Source organism: Hippocampus zosterae, chromosome 14 (assembly GCF_025434085.1).
Source record: "Hippocampus zosterae strain Florida chromosome 14, ASM2543408v3, whole genome shotgun sequence".
Classification (NCBI taxonomy): Eukaryota; Metazoa; Chordata; class Actinopteri; order Syngnathiformes; family Syngnathidae; genus Hippocampus; species Hippocampus zosterae.
The window spans coordinates 18,385,685-18,403,224 of NC_067464.1; the positions used below are offsets into that span (position 1 = coordinate 18,385,685).

General features: G+C 38.3%; 1 protein-coding gene across 40 annotated transcripts; it reads right to left on the minus strand.

Moving 5' to 3' along the window:
• Positions 1-588: 588 nt before the first annotated feature.
• LOC127614464 (proteoglycan 4-like) lies at positions 589-15,408 on the minus strand. Of its 40 annotated transcripts, none has more exons than XR_007966522.1 (22): positions 15,098-15,408; positions 13,031-13,139; positions 12,528-12,690; positions 12,239-12,431; positions 11,469-11,545; positions 10,915-10,992; positions 10,360-10,437; positions 9,805-9,882; positions 8,702-8,779; positions 8,136-8,213; positions 7,572-7,649; positions 7,006-7,083; positions 6,442-6,519; positions 5,881-5,958; positions 5,316-5,393; positions 4,755-4,832; positions 4,189-4,266; positions 3,625-3,702; positions 3,066-3,143; positions 2,370-2,577; positions 1,905-2,039; positions 1,336-1,630 (listed from the first exon to the last, which is right to left on the minus strand). XR_007966522.1 is itself a non-coding variant. In XM_052085798.1 (20 exons), exons 4-20 carry the CDS (start codon positions 12,249-12,251, stop codon positions 2,443-2,445), a joined length of 1,317 nt encoding a protein of 438 aa, XP_051941758.1. In that variant the 5' UTR covers positions 12,252-12,431; positions 12,528-12,690; positions 13,031-13,139; positions 14,694-14,841; the 3' UTR covers positions 2,125-2,442. The 40 variants fall into 40 exon arrangements, 1 of the variants encoding a protein (XP_051941758.1); XR_007966521.1 differs by lacking the exon at positions 15,098-15,408 and adding an exon at positions 14,694-14,841; XR_007966531.1 differs by lacking the exons at positions 10,915-10,992; positions 15,098-15,408 and adding an exon at positions 14,694-14,841 and having other exon boundaries at positions 593-1,630.
• Positions 15,409-17,540: the final 2,132 nt, after the last annotated feature.

Genomic DNA, 17,540 nt, shown 5'->3' on the forward strand with positions numbered 1-17,540 from the left:
ATTTCGTTCCAAAAGAAAGGCATTGTTATCAGAAATCACCCCTCCTCCTCCTGAGTCCTGAGAAGAAAATATGAAATGTCGGGTTTGCTTCGGGCTCGGGCCTGCAAATCAAGAAAAGTGATCGGGCTCGGGCCGGGTCGGGCTCGATTTTTTAGGGCCGATCTTAGCTCTAGTAGGCTGGTTACACCCTGAACTGATTTTTTTCATCTCACCAACAACATACTGTAAACACCCCAGACGTTGCTGACGCTGGTGATGTGCACCCTAGGGTGGTAGAAGCCAATATTTATTATCCAGGGTTCATATTTGAGATCTACAGTGTATGCTGAGATCCACCATCATTTTGTAGCTTTAATTACATCATGCACTTCCTTCAAGTATTTTGCTGCAGCCATTGTACATTAGTGCCACTTCATCAAATCATAACAAAAAAGAGGCCTACTTACGTCGCAGAGTGTGCTTCGATACAGAATGCAATGAATCATGTTCCAGCCACACGTTTGACCTGGTAAACCAATTAATGTCACTTCCATGGTCCATTGGACACACTATTTGCAATGGTTACTGAAAAGTTTTGGAAAACATCTCAGTTACAATAAACACACACACACACACACACACACACACACACACACACACACACACACACACACACACACACAGACCGGTTTATGTGATTTGTGGGGACTACTTTTTAGTTCATCACTTTCGGGGACCACCCTTTCTAAATGACATAGAGCTCTGCAAAAAATCAGGGATACACAAGGTGGTGGTGTTAGCTTATAAACACCTTTAAATATCAGAATTTATGAAGTCATGTGGTTGGACCATGTCATATGGGGACTTCAGAAAAGTCCAGTTTACATGCCTTATGAGGACTTAATTTAAATATATTTAAATGTATTTACATAATTCACACAGGATCTATACCAAGTACATGTGATTACTGGGGACCTCACACAAAGTGCATTACTCATCAAAAATGGCAAGCATCTGAACCCAACTGTCAAATGAAAGTCAATTCATTTGAATAATAATCGTTGAAATAATCTATTTTGATATATTTTGTTTGTTAAATGTCATGTGACTCGAATATGTCTGCTTCAGAGAATGGAAGACATTTCTGGCATGTTGTTGCAATCAAAGATCCAGCCAAATTCAAATGAACAGGTTCAATGTCAGGCTTGCCCAGAGCTTGCTGATGATCTGATCATTTGAATCAGGTGTGTTGCAACAGGGAGACTTGGAAAACATGCAGGGCAGCGGCCCTCCAGGACCAGAGTTTGACACCTATGGTCTACCTTAAACAAACATCAAACAAACTGTTGATATTGTTTTAAAATACATTCAAAGTGAAATATCCATAATGAAAATAAAAGTGCCTCAACAGATTGATTGAAAACTTATTTGTGCTGCAATTTCTTTTTGGCAGCCGAAATGCGGTTATAAACATAATACTTGAGGGTTTGCCAGTCTCGTGTTTTAAGGGCTTCTGGTTCAGCCCTTAAACATCTTTCGCAATCCATTTTTCCTGGGACGCAAAAAGATTTGATGAGTCCCATCATGTGCCTTTCCACTGCCTTTATTTCGCTTTCCTGCCAGGGAGTTCTCTTCCTCTTTCCTAGAAGTACTGAGAAAAAAAATAGTTTTATTATTGAAAGTCAAGGAGAGTAGATGATTAAATTCCAATCTAAACACATTGAACATTTTGCTGTTCAATGAGCAACAGAAGCTGCGCTGTTGCATCATTTCACAACATTTTCAGAACAAATGTACCATTCAGAGATGACTTTAAAATGCACATGAAAAGGAGATAATCATGTCTCAGCGATAAATTACATTTATGTCTTAATTTGGACAGTGACAGTACATTTTCTTAAAAGCAGCATGATTTCTCAGTTTACCTTTGAAGGAAGATCTCTTGGCAGGAATACTTGATGGAATTTCATCATCATCTGATGATGGCCTGTCTTTATTTGAAAATGGTGTCCGTCTCTTGGGTGTTAATTGGCACGGATTATCATTCTCACTTCTTTCTCCTATGGAAAAAGATTTTTCCAAATTGTGATTACACATAGAAAACTGAAGCTTTATCACTTTCATTTTTTAACTTTTTCTTAGTCTTTAGAAAGTTCAACCAGTTACGATTAATTTCTAAATGTATCTCAGTGTTCCATTCATTCATTCTCTTCCGTTTATCCAATGTCGGGTCACGGGGGCAGCAACTAAAGCAGGGAAGTTCAGACTTCACCCTCCCAAACAACTCCAGCTCTTGCTGGTGATCCTGAGGCATTCCCAAGCCAGCTGAGAGACAGACTTTTCAGCTTGTCCTGGGTCATCTTCAGGGGACTCTGATCAGTGGGACATACCCGAAACACCTTTTCATGGAGGCGTCCCGGTGGCATCCTAAACAGATGGCTGAGCCACTTCCTCTGGCTCTTCTCAATGCGGAGGAGCAGCGGCTTGACTCCGAGCCCTGCTTGGATGACAGAGCTTTTTTTTTTTTTTTTTGCTTGGACCAGCAGTATCACAACAGGGTTCAAGTAAAGTCGCCTCTTTGGGTGTTGTCTTGGTCATCTGGAATACAATTCGGAAAAAAAAATTGGAGGATATGATAGAACACATACTGAGCCTCAAGTAAACCATCTAAATATAGATGCACAAGTTATCTGAGAGAAGAACTTTATCCTGTAAAACCGTGTTTGATATGTTTTAAAATCAAAGTCATTGTGGGGACATTCGTGTAAACGCTTTGTCAGTTGTTTATGGGGACCATATTGAAACTCTTGACACAGTTTCCACCCCTCACACAAACTTAGTCAACGAGTGGTGTGGGGACACCGTGACTGTCCACAAAAGAGAAATTACTACAAAAGACGAAATCCCTGTGATAAATTCAATCTTCCTAATACAGTCTACTAACACTAACCTTCCTAATGCATTATGTGAAATTGCCTGTTGTGCGTAACTATAGTACTTTATCATGAAAATTACTGTCCGTCATCACGAATGCACAGTTATAGAGATACCAAATGGAATAAATCGTTGAATGGAAATGAATATACCTGATGTATTTTGCTTGGACCAGCAGTATCACAACAGGGTTCAAGTAAAGTCGCCTCTTTGGGTGTTGTCTTAGTCATCTGGAATACAATTCAGAAAACAAAATTGGAGGATATGATAGAACATATACTGAGCCTCAAGTAAACCATCTAAATATAGATGCACAAATTATCTGATAGAACTTTATCCTGTAAGACTGTGTTTGATACGTTTTAAAATCAAAGTCATTGTGGAGACATTCGTGTAAACGCTTTGTCAGTTGTTTATGGGGACCATATTGAAACACTTGACAGTTTCCACCCCTCACACAAACTTAGTCAACGAGTGGTGTGGGGACACCGTGAGTGTCCACAAAAGAGAAATTACTACAAAAGACGATAATCCCTGTGACAAATTCAATCTACCCAATATAGTCTACTAACACTAACCTTCCGAATGCATTATGTGAAATTGCCTGTTGTGCGTAAGTACAGTACTTTATCATGAAAATTACTGTACATCATCACGAATGCAGTTATAGCGATACCAAATGGAATAAATCATTGGATGGATATGAAATACCTGATGTATATTGCTTGGACCAGCACTATCACAACAGGGTTCAGGTAAAGTCGCCTCTTTGGGTGTTGTCTTGGTCATCTGGAATACAATTCGGAAAACAAAATTGGAGAATATGATAGAACACACACTGAGCCTCAAGTAAACCATCTAAATATAGATGCACAAATTATCTGAGAGAAGAAGTTTATCCTTTAAAACTGTTTGATGTGTTTTAAAATCAAAGTCATTGTGGGGACATTCGTGTAAACGCTTTGTCAGTTGTTTATGGGGACCATACTAAAACTCTTGACACAGTTTCCACCCCTCACACAAACTTAGTCAACGAGTGGTGTGGGGACACCGTGAGCGTCCACAAAAGAGAAATTACTACAAAAGACGAAAATCCCTGTGACAAATTCAATCTTCCTAATATAGTCTACCAACACTAACCGACCTAATGCATTGTATGAAATTGCCTGTTGTGCGCAAGTACAGTACTTTATCATGAAATTACTGTACATCATCTCGAATGCACAGTTATAGAGATACCAAATGGAATGAATCATTGGATAGATATGAATATACCTGATGTATGTTGCTTGGACCAGCACTATCACAACAGAGTTCATGTAAAGTCGCCTCTTTCGGTGTTGTCTTGGTCATCTGGAATACAATTCGGAAAAAAAAATTGGAGGATATGATAGAACACATACTGAGCCTCAAGTAAACCATCTAAATATAGATGCACAAGTTATCTGAGAGAAGAACTTTATCCTGTAAAACCGTGTTTGATATGTTTTAAAATCAAAGTCATTGTGGGGACATTCGTGTAAACGCTTTGTCAGTTGTTTATGGGGACCATATTGAAACTCTTGACACAGTTTCCACCCCTCACACAAACTTAGTGAACGAGTGGTGTGGGGACACCGTGACTGTCCACAAAAGAGAAATTACTACAAAAGACGAAATCCCTGTGATAAATTCAAACTTCCTAATACAGTCTACTAACACTAACCTTCCTAATGCATTATGTGAAATTGCCTGTTGTGCGTAACTATAGTACTTTATCATGAAAATTACTGTCCGTCATCACGAATGCACAGTTATAGAGATACCAAATGGAATAAATCGTTGAATGGAAATGAATATACCTGATGTATTTTGCTTGGACCAGCAGTATCACAACAGGGTTCAAGTAAAGTCGCCTCTTTGGGTGTTGTCTTAGTCATCTGGAATACAATTCAGAAAACAAAATTGGAGGATATGATAGAACATATACTGAGCCTCAAGTAAACCATCTAAATATAGATGCACAAATTATCTGATAGAACTTTATCCTGTAAGACTGTGTTTGATACGTTTTAAAATCAAAGTCATTGTGGGGACATTCGTGTAAACGCTTTGTCAGTTGTTTATGGGGACCATATTGAAACACTTGACAGTTTCCACCCCTCACACAAACTTAGTCAACGAGTGGTGTGGGGACACCGTGAGTGTCCACAAAAGAGAAATTGCTACAAAAGACGATAATCCCTGTGACAAATTCAATCTACCCAATATAGTCTACTAACACTAACCTTCCGAATGCATTATGTGAAATTGCCTGTTGTGCGTAAGTACAGTACTTTATCATGAAAATTACTGTACATCATCACGAATGCACAGTTATAGCGATACCAAATGGAATAAATCATTGGATGGATATGAAATACCTGATGTATATTGCTTGGACCAGCACTATCACAACAGGGTTCAGGTAAAGTCGCCTCTTTGGGTGTTGTCTTGGTCATCTGGAATACAATTCGGAAAACAAAATTGGAGAATATGATAGAACACACACTGAGCCTCAAGTAAACCATCTAAATATAGATGCACAAATTATCTGAGAGAAGAAGTTTATCCTTTAAAACTGTTTGATGTGTTTTAAAATCAAAGTCATTGTGGGGACATTCGTGTAAACGCTTTGTCAGTTGTTTATGGGGACCATACTAAAACTCTTGACACAGTTTCCACCCCTCACACAAACTTAGTCAACGAGTGGTGTGGGGACACCGTGAGCGTCCACAAAAGAGAAATTACTACAAAAGACGAAAATCCCTGTGACAAATTCAATCTTCCTAATATAGTCTACCAACACTAACCTTCCTAATGCATTATGTGAAATTGCCTGTTGTGCGTAACTATAGTACTTTATCATGAAAATTACTGTCCGTCATCACGAATGCACAGTTATAGAGATACCAAATGGAATAAATCGTTGAATGGAAATGAATATACCTGATGTATTTTGCTTGGACCAGCAGTATCACAACAGGGTTCAAGTAAAGTCGCCTCTTTGGGTGTTGTCTTAGTCATCTGGAATACAATTCAGAAAACAAAATTGGAGGATATGATAGAACATATACTGAGCCTCAAGTAAACCATCTAAATATAGATGCACAAATTATCTGATAGAACTTTATCCTGTAAGACTGTGTTTGATACGTTTTAAAATCAAAGTCATTGTGGGGACATTCGTGTAAACGCTTTGTCAGTTGTTTATGGGGACCATATTGAAACACTTGACAGTTTCCACCCCTCACACAAACTTAGTCAACGAGTGGTGTGGGGACACCGTGAGTGTCCACAAAAGAGAAATTGCTACAAAAGACGATAATCCCTGTGACAAATTCAATCTACCCAATATAGTCTACTAACACTAACCTTCCGAATGCATTATGTGAAATTGCCTGTTGTGCGTAAGTACAGTACTTTATCATGAAAATTACTGTACATCATCACGAATGCACAGTTATAGCGATACCAAATGGAATAAATCATTGGATGGATATGAAATACCTGATGTATATTGCTTGGACCAGCACTATCACAACAGGGTTCAGGTAAAGTCGCCTCTTTGGGTGTTGTCTTGGTCATCTGGAATACAATTCGGAAAACAAAATTGGAGAATATGATAGAACACACACTGAGCCTCAAGTAAACCATCTAAATATAGATGCACAAATTATCTGAGAGAAGAAGTTTATCCTTTAAAACTGTTTGATGTGTTTTAAAATCAAAGTCATTGTGGGGACATTCGTGTAAACGCTTTGTCAGTTGTTTATGGGGACCATACTAAAACTCTTGACACAGTTTCCACCCCTCACACAAACTTAGTCAACGAGTGGTGTGGGGACACCGTGAGCGTCCACAAAAGAGAAATTACTACAAAAGACGAAAATCCCTGTGACAAATTCAATCTTCCTAATATAGTCTACCAACACTAACCGACCTAATGCATTGTATGAAATTGCCTGTTGTGCGCAAGTACAGTACTTTATCATGAAATTACTGTACATCATCTCGAATGCACAGTTATAGAGATACCAAATGGAATGAATCATTGGATAGATATGAATATACCTGATGTATGTTGCTTGGACCAGCACTATCACAACAGAGTTCATGTAAAGTCGCCTCTTTCGGTGTTGTCTTGGTCATCTGGAATACAATTCGGAAAAAAAAATTGGAGGATATGATAGAACACATACTGAGCCTCAAGTAAACCATCTAAATATAGATGCACAAATTATCTGAGAGAAGAACTTTATCCTGTAAAACCGTGTTTGATATGTTTTAAAATCAAAGTCATTGTGGGGACATTCGTGTAAACGCTTTGTCAGTTGTTTATGGGGACCATATTGAAACTCTTGACAAAGTTTCCACCCCTCACACAAACTTAGTCAACGAGTGGTGTGGGGACACCGTGAGTGTCCACAAAAGAGAAATTACTACAAAAGACGAAATCCCTGTGATAAATTCAATCTTCCTAATACAGTCTACTAACACTAACCTTCCTAATGCATTATGTGAAATTGCCTGTTGTGCGTAACTATAGTACTTTATCATGAAAATTACTGTCCATCATCACGAATGCACAGTTATAGAGATACCAAATGGAATAAATCGTTGAATGGAAATGAATATACCTGATGTATTTTGCTTGGACCAGCAGTATCACAACAGGGTTCAAGTAAAGTCGCCTCTTTGGGTGTTGTCTTAGTCATCTGGAATACAATTCGGAAAACAAAATTGGAGGATATGATAGAACATATACTGAGCCTCAAGTAAACCATCTAAATATAGATGCACAAATTATCTGATAGAACTTTATCCTGTAAGACTGTGTTTGATATGTTTTAAAATCAAAGTCATTGTGGGGACATTCGTGTAAACGCTTTGTCAGTTGTTTATGGGGACCATATTGAAACTCTTGACACAGTTTCCACCCCTCACACAAACTTAGTCAACGAGTGGTGTGGGGACACCGTGAGCGTCCACAAAAGACAAATTACTACAAAAGACGAAAATCCCTGTGACAAATTCAATCTTCCTAATATAGTCTACCAACACTAACCGACCTAATGCATTGTATGAAATTGCCTGTTGTGTGCAAGTACAGTACTTTATCATGAAAATTACTGTACATCATCTCGAATGCACAGTTATAGAGATACCAAATGGAATGAATCATTGGATAGATATGAATATACCTGATGTATGTTGCTTGGACCAGCACTATCACAACAGAGTTCATGTAAAGTCGCCTCTTTCGGTGTTGTCTTAGTCATCTGGAATACAATTCGGAAAACAAAATTGGAGGATATGATAGAACACATACTGAGCCTCAAGTAAACCATCTAAATATAGATGCACAAATTATCTGAGAGAAGAACTTTATCCTGTAAAACTGTGTTTGATATGTTTTAAAATCAAAGTCATTGTGGGGACATTCGTGTAAACGCTTTGTCAGTTGTTTATGGGGACCATATTGAAACTCTTGACACAGTTTCCACCCCTCACACAAACTTAGTCAACGAGTGGTGTGGGGACACCGTGAGCGTCCACAAAAGAGAAATTACTACAAAAGACGAAAATCCCTGTGACAAATTCAATCTTCCTAATATAGTCTACCAACACTAACCGACCTAATGCATTGTATGAAATTGCCTGTTGTGCGCAAGTACAGTACTTTATCATGAAAATTACTGTCCATCATCACAAATGCACAGATATAGAGATACCAAATATCATGAAACAGTGATGGATATGACTATACCTGGTGAATGTTGCCTGGACCAGCAGTATCGCAACAGTTTTCTTGTAAAGTAGTCTCATTGGGTATTGTCTTGGTCATCTGAAATACAATTAGGAAAACAAAATTGGACAATATGATAGAACAAACCAAACTGAGCCTCAAGTAAACGGTCTAAAATTTAGATGCACAAATCTGAGAGAACAACGTCATCTTTTAAAACTGTGTTTTCTACATGTTAAACTCAAAAACATTGTGGGGACATTCTTGTTAACACTTTGTCAGTTCTTCCCCGCTTGGACACTGTTTTTTCTCCCCTCACACACACTTGGTAAACGTGTCCTATGGGGACACCGTGAGGGTCCAGAAAAGAGACATAACTCCAGAACATAATGATCTCTGTGTCAAATTAAAACGACCTAAAATAGTCCGCTCGCATTAGCCTTTCCAATGCATTATGTGAAATTGCCTGTTGTGCATACATACAGTACTTTATCATGAAAATTACTGTCCATCATCACAAATGCACAGATATAGAGATACCAAATATCATGAAACAGTGATGGATATGACTATACCTGGTGTATGTTGCCTGGACCAGCAGTATCGCAACAGTTTTCTTGTAGTCTCATTGGGTATTGTCTTGGTCATCTGAAATACAATTAGGAAAACAAAATTGGACAATATGATAGAACAAACCAAACTGAGCCTCAAGTAAACCGTCTAAAATTTAGATGCACAAATCGGAGAGAACAACGTCACCTTTTAAAACTGTGTTTTCTACATGTTAAACTCAAAAACATTGTTGGGACATTCTTGTTAACACTTTGTCAGTTCTTCCCCGCTTGGACACTGTTTTTTCTCCCCTCACACACACTTGGTAAACGTGTCCTATGGGGACACCGTGAGGGTCCAGAAAAGAGACATAACTCCAGAACATAATGATCTCTGTGTCAAATTAAAACGACCTAAAATAGTCCGCTCGCATTAGCCTTTCCAATGCATTATGTGAAATTGCCTGTTGTGCATACATACAGTACTTTATCATGAAAATTACTGTCCATCATCACAAATGCACAGATATAGAGATACCAAATATCATGAAACAGTGATGGATATGACTATACCTGGTGTATGTTGCTTGGACCAGCAGTATCGCAACAGTTTTCTCTTAAAGTAGTCTCATTGGGTATTGTCTTGGTCATCTGGAATATAATTTGGAAAACAAAATTGGAGAACATGATAGAAGAAACCGATACTTAGCCTCAAGTAAACGGTCTAAAATTTAGATGCACAAATCTGAGAGAACAACGTCATCTTTTAAAACTGTGTTTTCTACATGTTAAACTCAAAAACATTGTGGGGACATTCTTGTTAACACTTTGTCAGTTCTTCCCCGCTTGGACACTGTTTTTTCTCCCCTCACACACACTTGGTAAACGTGTCCTATGGGGACACCGTGAGGGTCCAGAAAAGAGACATAGCTCCAGAACATAATGATCTCTGTGTCAAATTAAAACGACCTAAAATAGTCCGCTCGCATTAGCCTTTCCAATGCATTATGTGAAATTGCCTGTTGTGCATACATACAGTACTTTATCATGAAAATTACTGTCCATCATCACAAATGCACAGATATAGAGATACCAAATATCATGAAACAGTGATGGATATGACTATACCTGGTGTATGTTGCTTGGACCAGCAGTATCGCAACAGTTTTCTCTTAAAGTAGTCTCATTGGGTATTGTCTTGGTCATCTGGAATATAATTTGGAAAACAAAATTGGAGAACATGATAGAAGAAACCGATACTTAGCCTCAAGTAAACCGTCTAAAATTTAGATGCACAAATCTGAGAGAACAACGTCATCTTATAAAACTGTGTTTTCTACATGTTAAACTCAAAAACATTGTGGGGACATTCTTGTTAACACTTTGTCAGTTCTTCCCCGCGTGGACACTGTTTTTTCTCCCCTCACACACACTTGGTAAACGTGTCCTATGGGGACACCGTGAGGGTCCAGAAAAGAGACATAGCTCCAGAACATAATGATCTCTGTGTCAAATTAAAACGACCTAAAATAGTCCGCTCGCATTAGCCTTTCCAATGCATTATGTGAAATTGCCTGTTGTGCATACATACAGTACTTTATCATGAAAATTACTGTCCATCATCACAAATGCACAGATATAGAGATACCAAATATCATGAAACAGTGATGGATATGACTATACCTGGTGTATGTTGCTTGGACCAGCAGTATCGCAACAGTTTTCTCTTAAAGTAGTCTCATTGGGTATTGTCTTGGTCATCTGAAATACAATTAGGAAAACAAAATTGGGCAATATGATAGAACAAACCAAACTGAGCCTCAAGTAAACGGTCTAAAATTTAGATGCACAAATCTGAGAGAACAACGTCATCTTTTAAAACTGTGTTTTCTACATGTTAAACTCAAAAACATTGTGGGGACATTCTTGTTAACACTTTGTCAGTTCTTCCCCGCTTGGACACTGTTTTTTCTCCCCTCACACACACTTGGTAAACGTGTCCTATGGGGACACCGTGAGGGTCCAGAAAAGAGACATAGCTCCAGAACATAATGATCTCTGTGTCAAATTAAAACGACCTAAAATAGTCCGCTCGCATTAGCCTTTCCAATGCATTATGTGAAATTGCCTGTTGTGCATACATACAGTACTTTATCATGAAAATTACTATCCATCATCCCAAATGCACAGATATAGAGATACCAAATATCATGAAACAGTGATGGATATGACTTTACCTGGTGTATGTTGCATCTGACTCTGAGGCAGTACAGAGGGTTGAGGAGCCACATCTGTGACTGTAAAGGCTGGTCATCTAGAAAGACAGTCAACAATGATAGAGATTCAGAATATTATTTATGAATAGGCCAATAGCCCATCTCATCAAGTTATGCAGGATTGTTATTTGCAACTCTGAAGAACTTGGATCAGATCTACAATTTGCAAGGCAGGTGGAAAACTTCTGGTAAATTTAGTCATCCATAAAGACAAATATTTTTTTTTCTGAGAGATAAATCATTGATCGTGCAGCACTTAACTTTCTAAAGTATTTTAGAAATTGAATTGGCACTTGCTTTGAGTTTAGGTTTCAGAAAATAATTATTTGAAATGTGTACCAACCTATTCCATACACCTGCCATAAATGATCATTTTGATCCATGCATCCATCCATTTTCTAATTAGTCTATCCTCATAAAGGTTGGTAGCATGCAGGAGCCTATCCCAGCTGTCTTTGGACAGGGTGTACCCCGCCTGGATACACCCTGAACTGGTTGCCAGCCAATCGCAGGGCACAGATAGACAACACCCATTTACGCTCACACTCACACCGAGAGACAATTTAGAGTACTCCATTCACCTGCTAAGCATGCGTTTTGGAATGTGGGTGGAAATGGGAAAATTTGATTCACAATACTTCGAGTAAGATTCTACTATTCTGATTCTTTCAAAAGTTACTTCCATCCTTATTACACAGAGCCATTCTTTATAATCTGCAATGTATACATACTTGTGTTCTCCATGGGCAGTCTTCGCCACCATAATCATCGGTCATTTCTTCTCCCTCTTGAATGTCATTGAAAGCAAACAAACATAGGTGTGGCACACCATCCACATCAATCCTTTTCATCTGGCAATTTGGCCTCCTGTGTTCATCATTCACTGGTCGCCCAAATGACTCATCTTCTTGTGAAGCATCATTGCTTAACAAATATGTGAAAAAGAACAACATGAGATCATTATCACAATATTCTGATATTGTCTATAGTGGTGCAGAATAGGTGGATAATAAGTCTTACCACCATGTTTTCCCTCTCCACTTGAATGCAAACATAAACGCAGCACATGATTGGTGGTAAACTCATCTTCTGCTCTAGTATTCTGCATCATTTATCATATATCCCCGATATTCAGCAACAAATTGTCCTCTGCCGATTGTACTCTTTGCAAATATTTCACATCCTGTAGCAGACAGCAACAATAGTTTTTAGGGGGAAAAAACGGGCTTTGCAATCTAGTCTTCCATTATTGAGAGGTCCATGGTAATTTAGAAAACATATCTTGTCGAATAAAATTGGTTTTATTTGTTCGGTTTCACATGGTGTTCTTCTACTGAAGTAAGACAAAACACGGAATTAATTATTTATATAACGGCTTGTTTACAAACTGAGTCGGAAACTGGAAAAATAAACTCAGGGTTCATATTTAGTGTTCATCTGATAATAACTGTATATGTTTTATCTACAGTATATGCCATATTATGTAATAATTCCGCAGCATATAAATTCAGACAACGCCTTACCTTTGACTGCATTTATGTACCTCGCACACAATTTGCCTGTTTTGTTGGTCCTTAATGAAATGTGACGAATGGCGTCCTGAAGGGGGCTGACTCTTTGTGGGATTTCAAACTTGAGAGAGAAAAAGAGTTTGCATTGTATTCAGTCAGAATTGATTAATATATCGAACATATAAACGCAATATGAAAGACATGAAAAAAAACGACATAAAGGAAAAAATATCAATACATGTCTTTGTTCAGTACAGTTTATATGCTCAAAGGAAATGGCAATAAGTAGAACATTTGTCTGGTTGTACACCTTGATCTTGATAAATTTAGGGAGTTAGCTTCAACTTGTTTGATTGGAAATTGTTGAACTGTGCATATTAATATTATACAATTAAGTTACTTTTATAGTGTTTTCACAACAGCTGTAGCTGTCATCTAAATAGCTTTTCAACCATTTATGTGCCAAACATCTGATACCAGGGGTGCCCAACCTTTTTTGACTGAAGATCCGACTTTTGAAGTGACCAAACACCCACTATTGAACTGATCGCGAGCATGCAAGCATACACACATTGATTGATTCTTCCACAATTTCCATTATTGCCATAGATGTTGCCCTTTTCTCTCTGAAACCGTATTGATATTTGCAGATTACATTATGCTTTGCAATACATTTGTAAAGTTTGTCTGCAAATAGTTGTTCTACAATTTTTGCCGGAAAAATATTGGTCTGTAATTTGTAAATAAGTGCTTCTCTCCGCTCTTGTAAATCGGAATAACTTTTGCGGTTTCCAGTTTTGATGGGAAAACACTAGTTTTGAAAGACGGGTTAAATAAATGTGGGAGGTTGCACAATATATTTTTTAATACTTTTTATTAATGCCATATCAACATTAAAATAGTCAGTATACCTTTTTTTTAGTGTTGAAACAATTTCCATACATTCATTTTCTAAACTGCTTATTCTTACAAGGGTTGCAGGCATGCTGGAGCCTGTCTTTAACAATATTAAATACTAAATTTACAGAACTAAGGAACATAGTGCAGGAATTGTTCTTTATATAGTTATTAATTTCGTATTCTTTGAATCTGGAATGTCACACAATTAGAAATATTATTGTTTCACAAACAGTGTGCGTGCCCTCCATGTATTAGATTATCACTGCTCATCTCACTTTACGAAATCGATACATTAGCTGAAGTGCTTAAACTTTTAATTGTTCATAAACTCCATCATTATAATTAATGGGTAGAAAGAGCAGCGAGACCAGGCAGTGGCGTTTGAGTGTTTAGCATTTAGCTTTAGCTTAGCCGTAGCCGATCTCGGTAGCTCACGTTTTGTTTAGCTTGTCTCCATTACCTACGCTACTTGCTATACTCGACAAAAATCCACGACGGTTTCACTAGTCGCGCTAGTGCGTAATGAATTTTGAAACTGCGGTTAAAAAAAGTTAAAAAGGAATAGTCACCGCTCGTTCGTCAACACATTTGAGTGTTTAGCATTTACCTTTAGCCTAGCCGTAGCCGATCTCGGTAGCTCACGTTTTGTTTAGCTTGTCTCCATTACCTACGCTACTTGCTATACTCGACAAAATCCCACGCCGGTTTCACTAGTCGCGCTAGTGCGTAATGAATTTTGAAACTGCGGTTAAAAAAGTTAAAAAGGAATAGTCACCGCTCGTTCGTCAACACACTCAGTTGTGCTAGCCGTTAGCCGTTAGGCCGCGACTCGGCCATTAGCCCCGAGACGAGCCGAGCCCCGGCTCTCATTCAAGCCTGAGATGCGTGCACCCGAAAAAAAAAACCTCGAGCTTCAATGTAAATGTACAAACTATAATTACTGTATTTTCAGTCGCCAAATAAGTTAATAAACCATAGGGGGAAGCTCTAGCATACAATAGTATGCCAGAGCATACAATAGTAAGCGCTTACTATTGTATGCCAGAGCTTAGTTATTGTTAATACAGTGTTGCTGCGATGCTTGTTAATTCATAGAGAATAGTGACAATATTCTTATTTTAGTATGTACATTTGTAACAAACAAATAAATAACTTGTTAATTCATAGAAACTTGCTTACCTTGCATTTTACTTTTGCTTCTTTTGCTGCCATCTTCGAGCTTTGCAGGCTTCTTCTGATGATCACTAATTGAATGATGACCCCCTCCCACTTGTAAAAATCCTTCCATTAGGGGACAAATGGGCGCGGCATATGCAAATTGTGTGTGTGGAGGAGTGAGTGCAATAGCACCGAATAACCATGTGGTGGGCTGCTGAGCACCGTGTACACACACACAATCAGTAAAAATGGTGACTTGTGGGTTTTTGCTAAAAACTTCACAGGCACATTCAGGGCAGCCCTCTGATGCTTTTTATACGTTATTTTTATGGGGACCTGCTTTTTTGTCCCCATAAGAAAAATTGTCCCCAAGACGTGACTGTGTTTCCAATTTTATGTCCCCTCAAAACATGGAAACGAGTGCACGCACACATACACACACAAACACACACTTTATATACAGTATATATTTATCTATCTATCTATCTATATATATATATATATATATATATATATATATATATATATATATACAGTATAGATACTGTGTGTGTGAGATTTCATCACACAGAGAGGAAAACAGAAATGGAAAATATCATGCAATACATGAGGCAATTCCCATATATGAGATTTTGTATTTATATTTCACTGTATATTGCAATATAAACACACACACACACACACACACACACACGTGTATGCATAATCCTGTACTATACACCCTTAAAAATATGCAATTAACACAAAAACCTGCATTATGAAAATAAGATTTGTTGTTGGCTCTCCAAAATGAATTAATATACCCGCTTACTGCTTTCTATTTCAGTGCCGCACATTAATGTTAATAACCAAATTAGCTTGAACCTCACCAATCATATCATTTAAATTTAAACAGATAGCTTTATTAAGATATTTATTGGACACTTATGATGTGCAGGTTTCTGAAATGTAATCGTAATATTGGAGATTAAAGGGGAAATGAAATGGCAGTTAACTGTACATTCAGATCCCAGTTTCTTCTAGAGGGTGGTTCTCAACCTTTTTTCAATGATATACGCCCTGTGACATATTTTTTTCTGCCAAACCACTGCAAGGCACTTTTGAATGGGGATAGGTGGGGGTGATTAAATAAAGACTGCTGTGCCATCACCATCAATGTCTGATGTATTATACTTTGGAAGTCCATTTGGAATGGTATCTCAAGAATTGGAAATAAAAAGATATGAATAAAAAAATATTATAAATTATTTGTGCACCGAAAAATGATTAGTATCAAAGTGTCCTCCTTTGGGATCATAGTACGGATGAAAAAGCATTACATTGTTGCACTGAATGGAGTCTTCAGTTCAGTTTCTTTGTCCTTTTTGGTGACACGGAGGCAACTTCTGTGATGAAGCTCCTATTTTGCACGGATGCTACTTTTTAAAAATATGTTCAAATCTCACGTACCCCCCAAAGTGCCTTCACGTACCCACAGGGCTATGTGTACCCCCATTTGAGAACCACTGTTTTCGACCATTTGAATACATACCATATCTCAACTTTATCAGACAAAGACATTGAGCACAGGTCCTAAAAACTGCTGCATCATGATTTTCATGCCGGTGCGAGCCTCATTTAGCGTGTTTGGGAATTCGGTGCACAGCTCTGGGTTTTGGCGTACCAACGAATTGTTTCTGATTGACACCCACTCTGCCACACCTCACAATTTGGTGGCTAAACTAAACTTGACACCTGCTGGAACCGGTCTAAGTCACGGCACAGTCATGGAGTGTCATGGGATTTTGGTGAATGTAATCCTGGTGCAGGCAGACAGACTCTATACTCGTCAGAAATGTGTGCTGGATGTCGTGTTTCATTCACTGACATGGCTACAGTGTGCATAGAACCACCTAATATCTTGTAGAAATCAATTTATTGGGAGCATTGTTATTGTTGTCTTTATTTTATTTGGAAAAAGTCAACCTCCTGGCCATAGTCCAGCTTTGGGGAGTGAGGTTGGGGAGGGGGTGATAGTTATTAGGCTGTGTAGCCCATGCTTGATATTTAAAGCACCTACAAATTGATGTTGAAGCTCATTCCAGTTAATGACTTGGTCTGAGATGCTTTGTCAACTGAGTCCCGGAGCTTGCAAAAATAAAAAGAAGAAATAACAGTCTCCCTCCAATGGTTGGCCCATAGTTGAACTGGATTGCTGCCAGGAGCTTTCAGAATCCCGAAGAAGCAGCAGCCTCAGCCGACTCTCTCGACCTTTGTATTCCTCCAGCAGACAGCAACGTGCCATATATTGAACTTTCTTTAAATCCAACCGTTTTCCTTCTGTGCTCTGTGGAACATTATGATATTAAACTGTCACATAATGTGTTTTCATATCCTGTATCATGGTTTGTGGTGACTTCATGCCACAGTTTTCCAGCTCAATATTGTCTCAATTTCTGCATTGCTGCAGGTGCTATTTCTCATA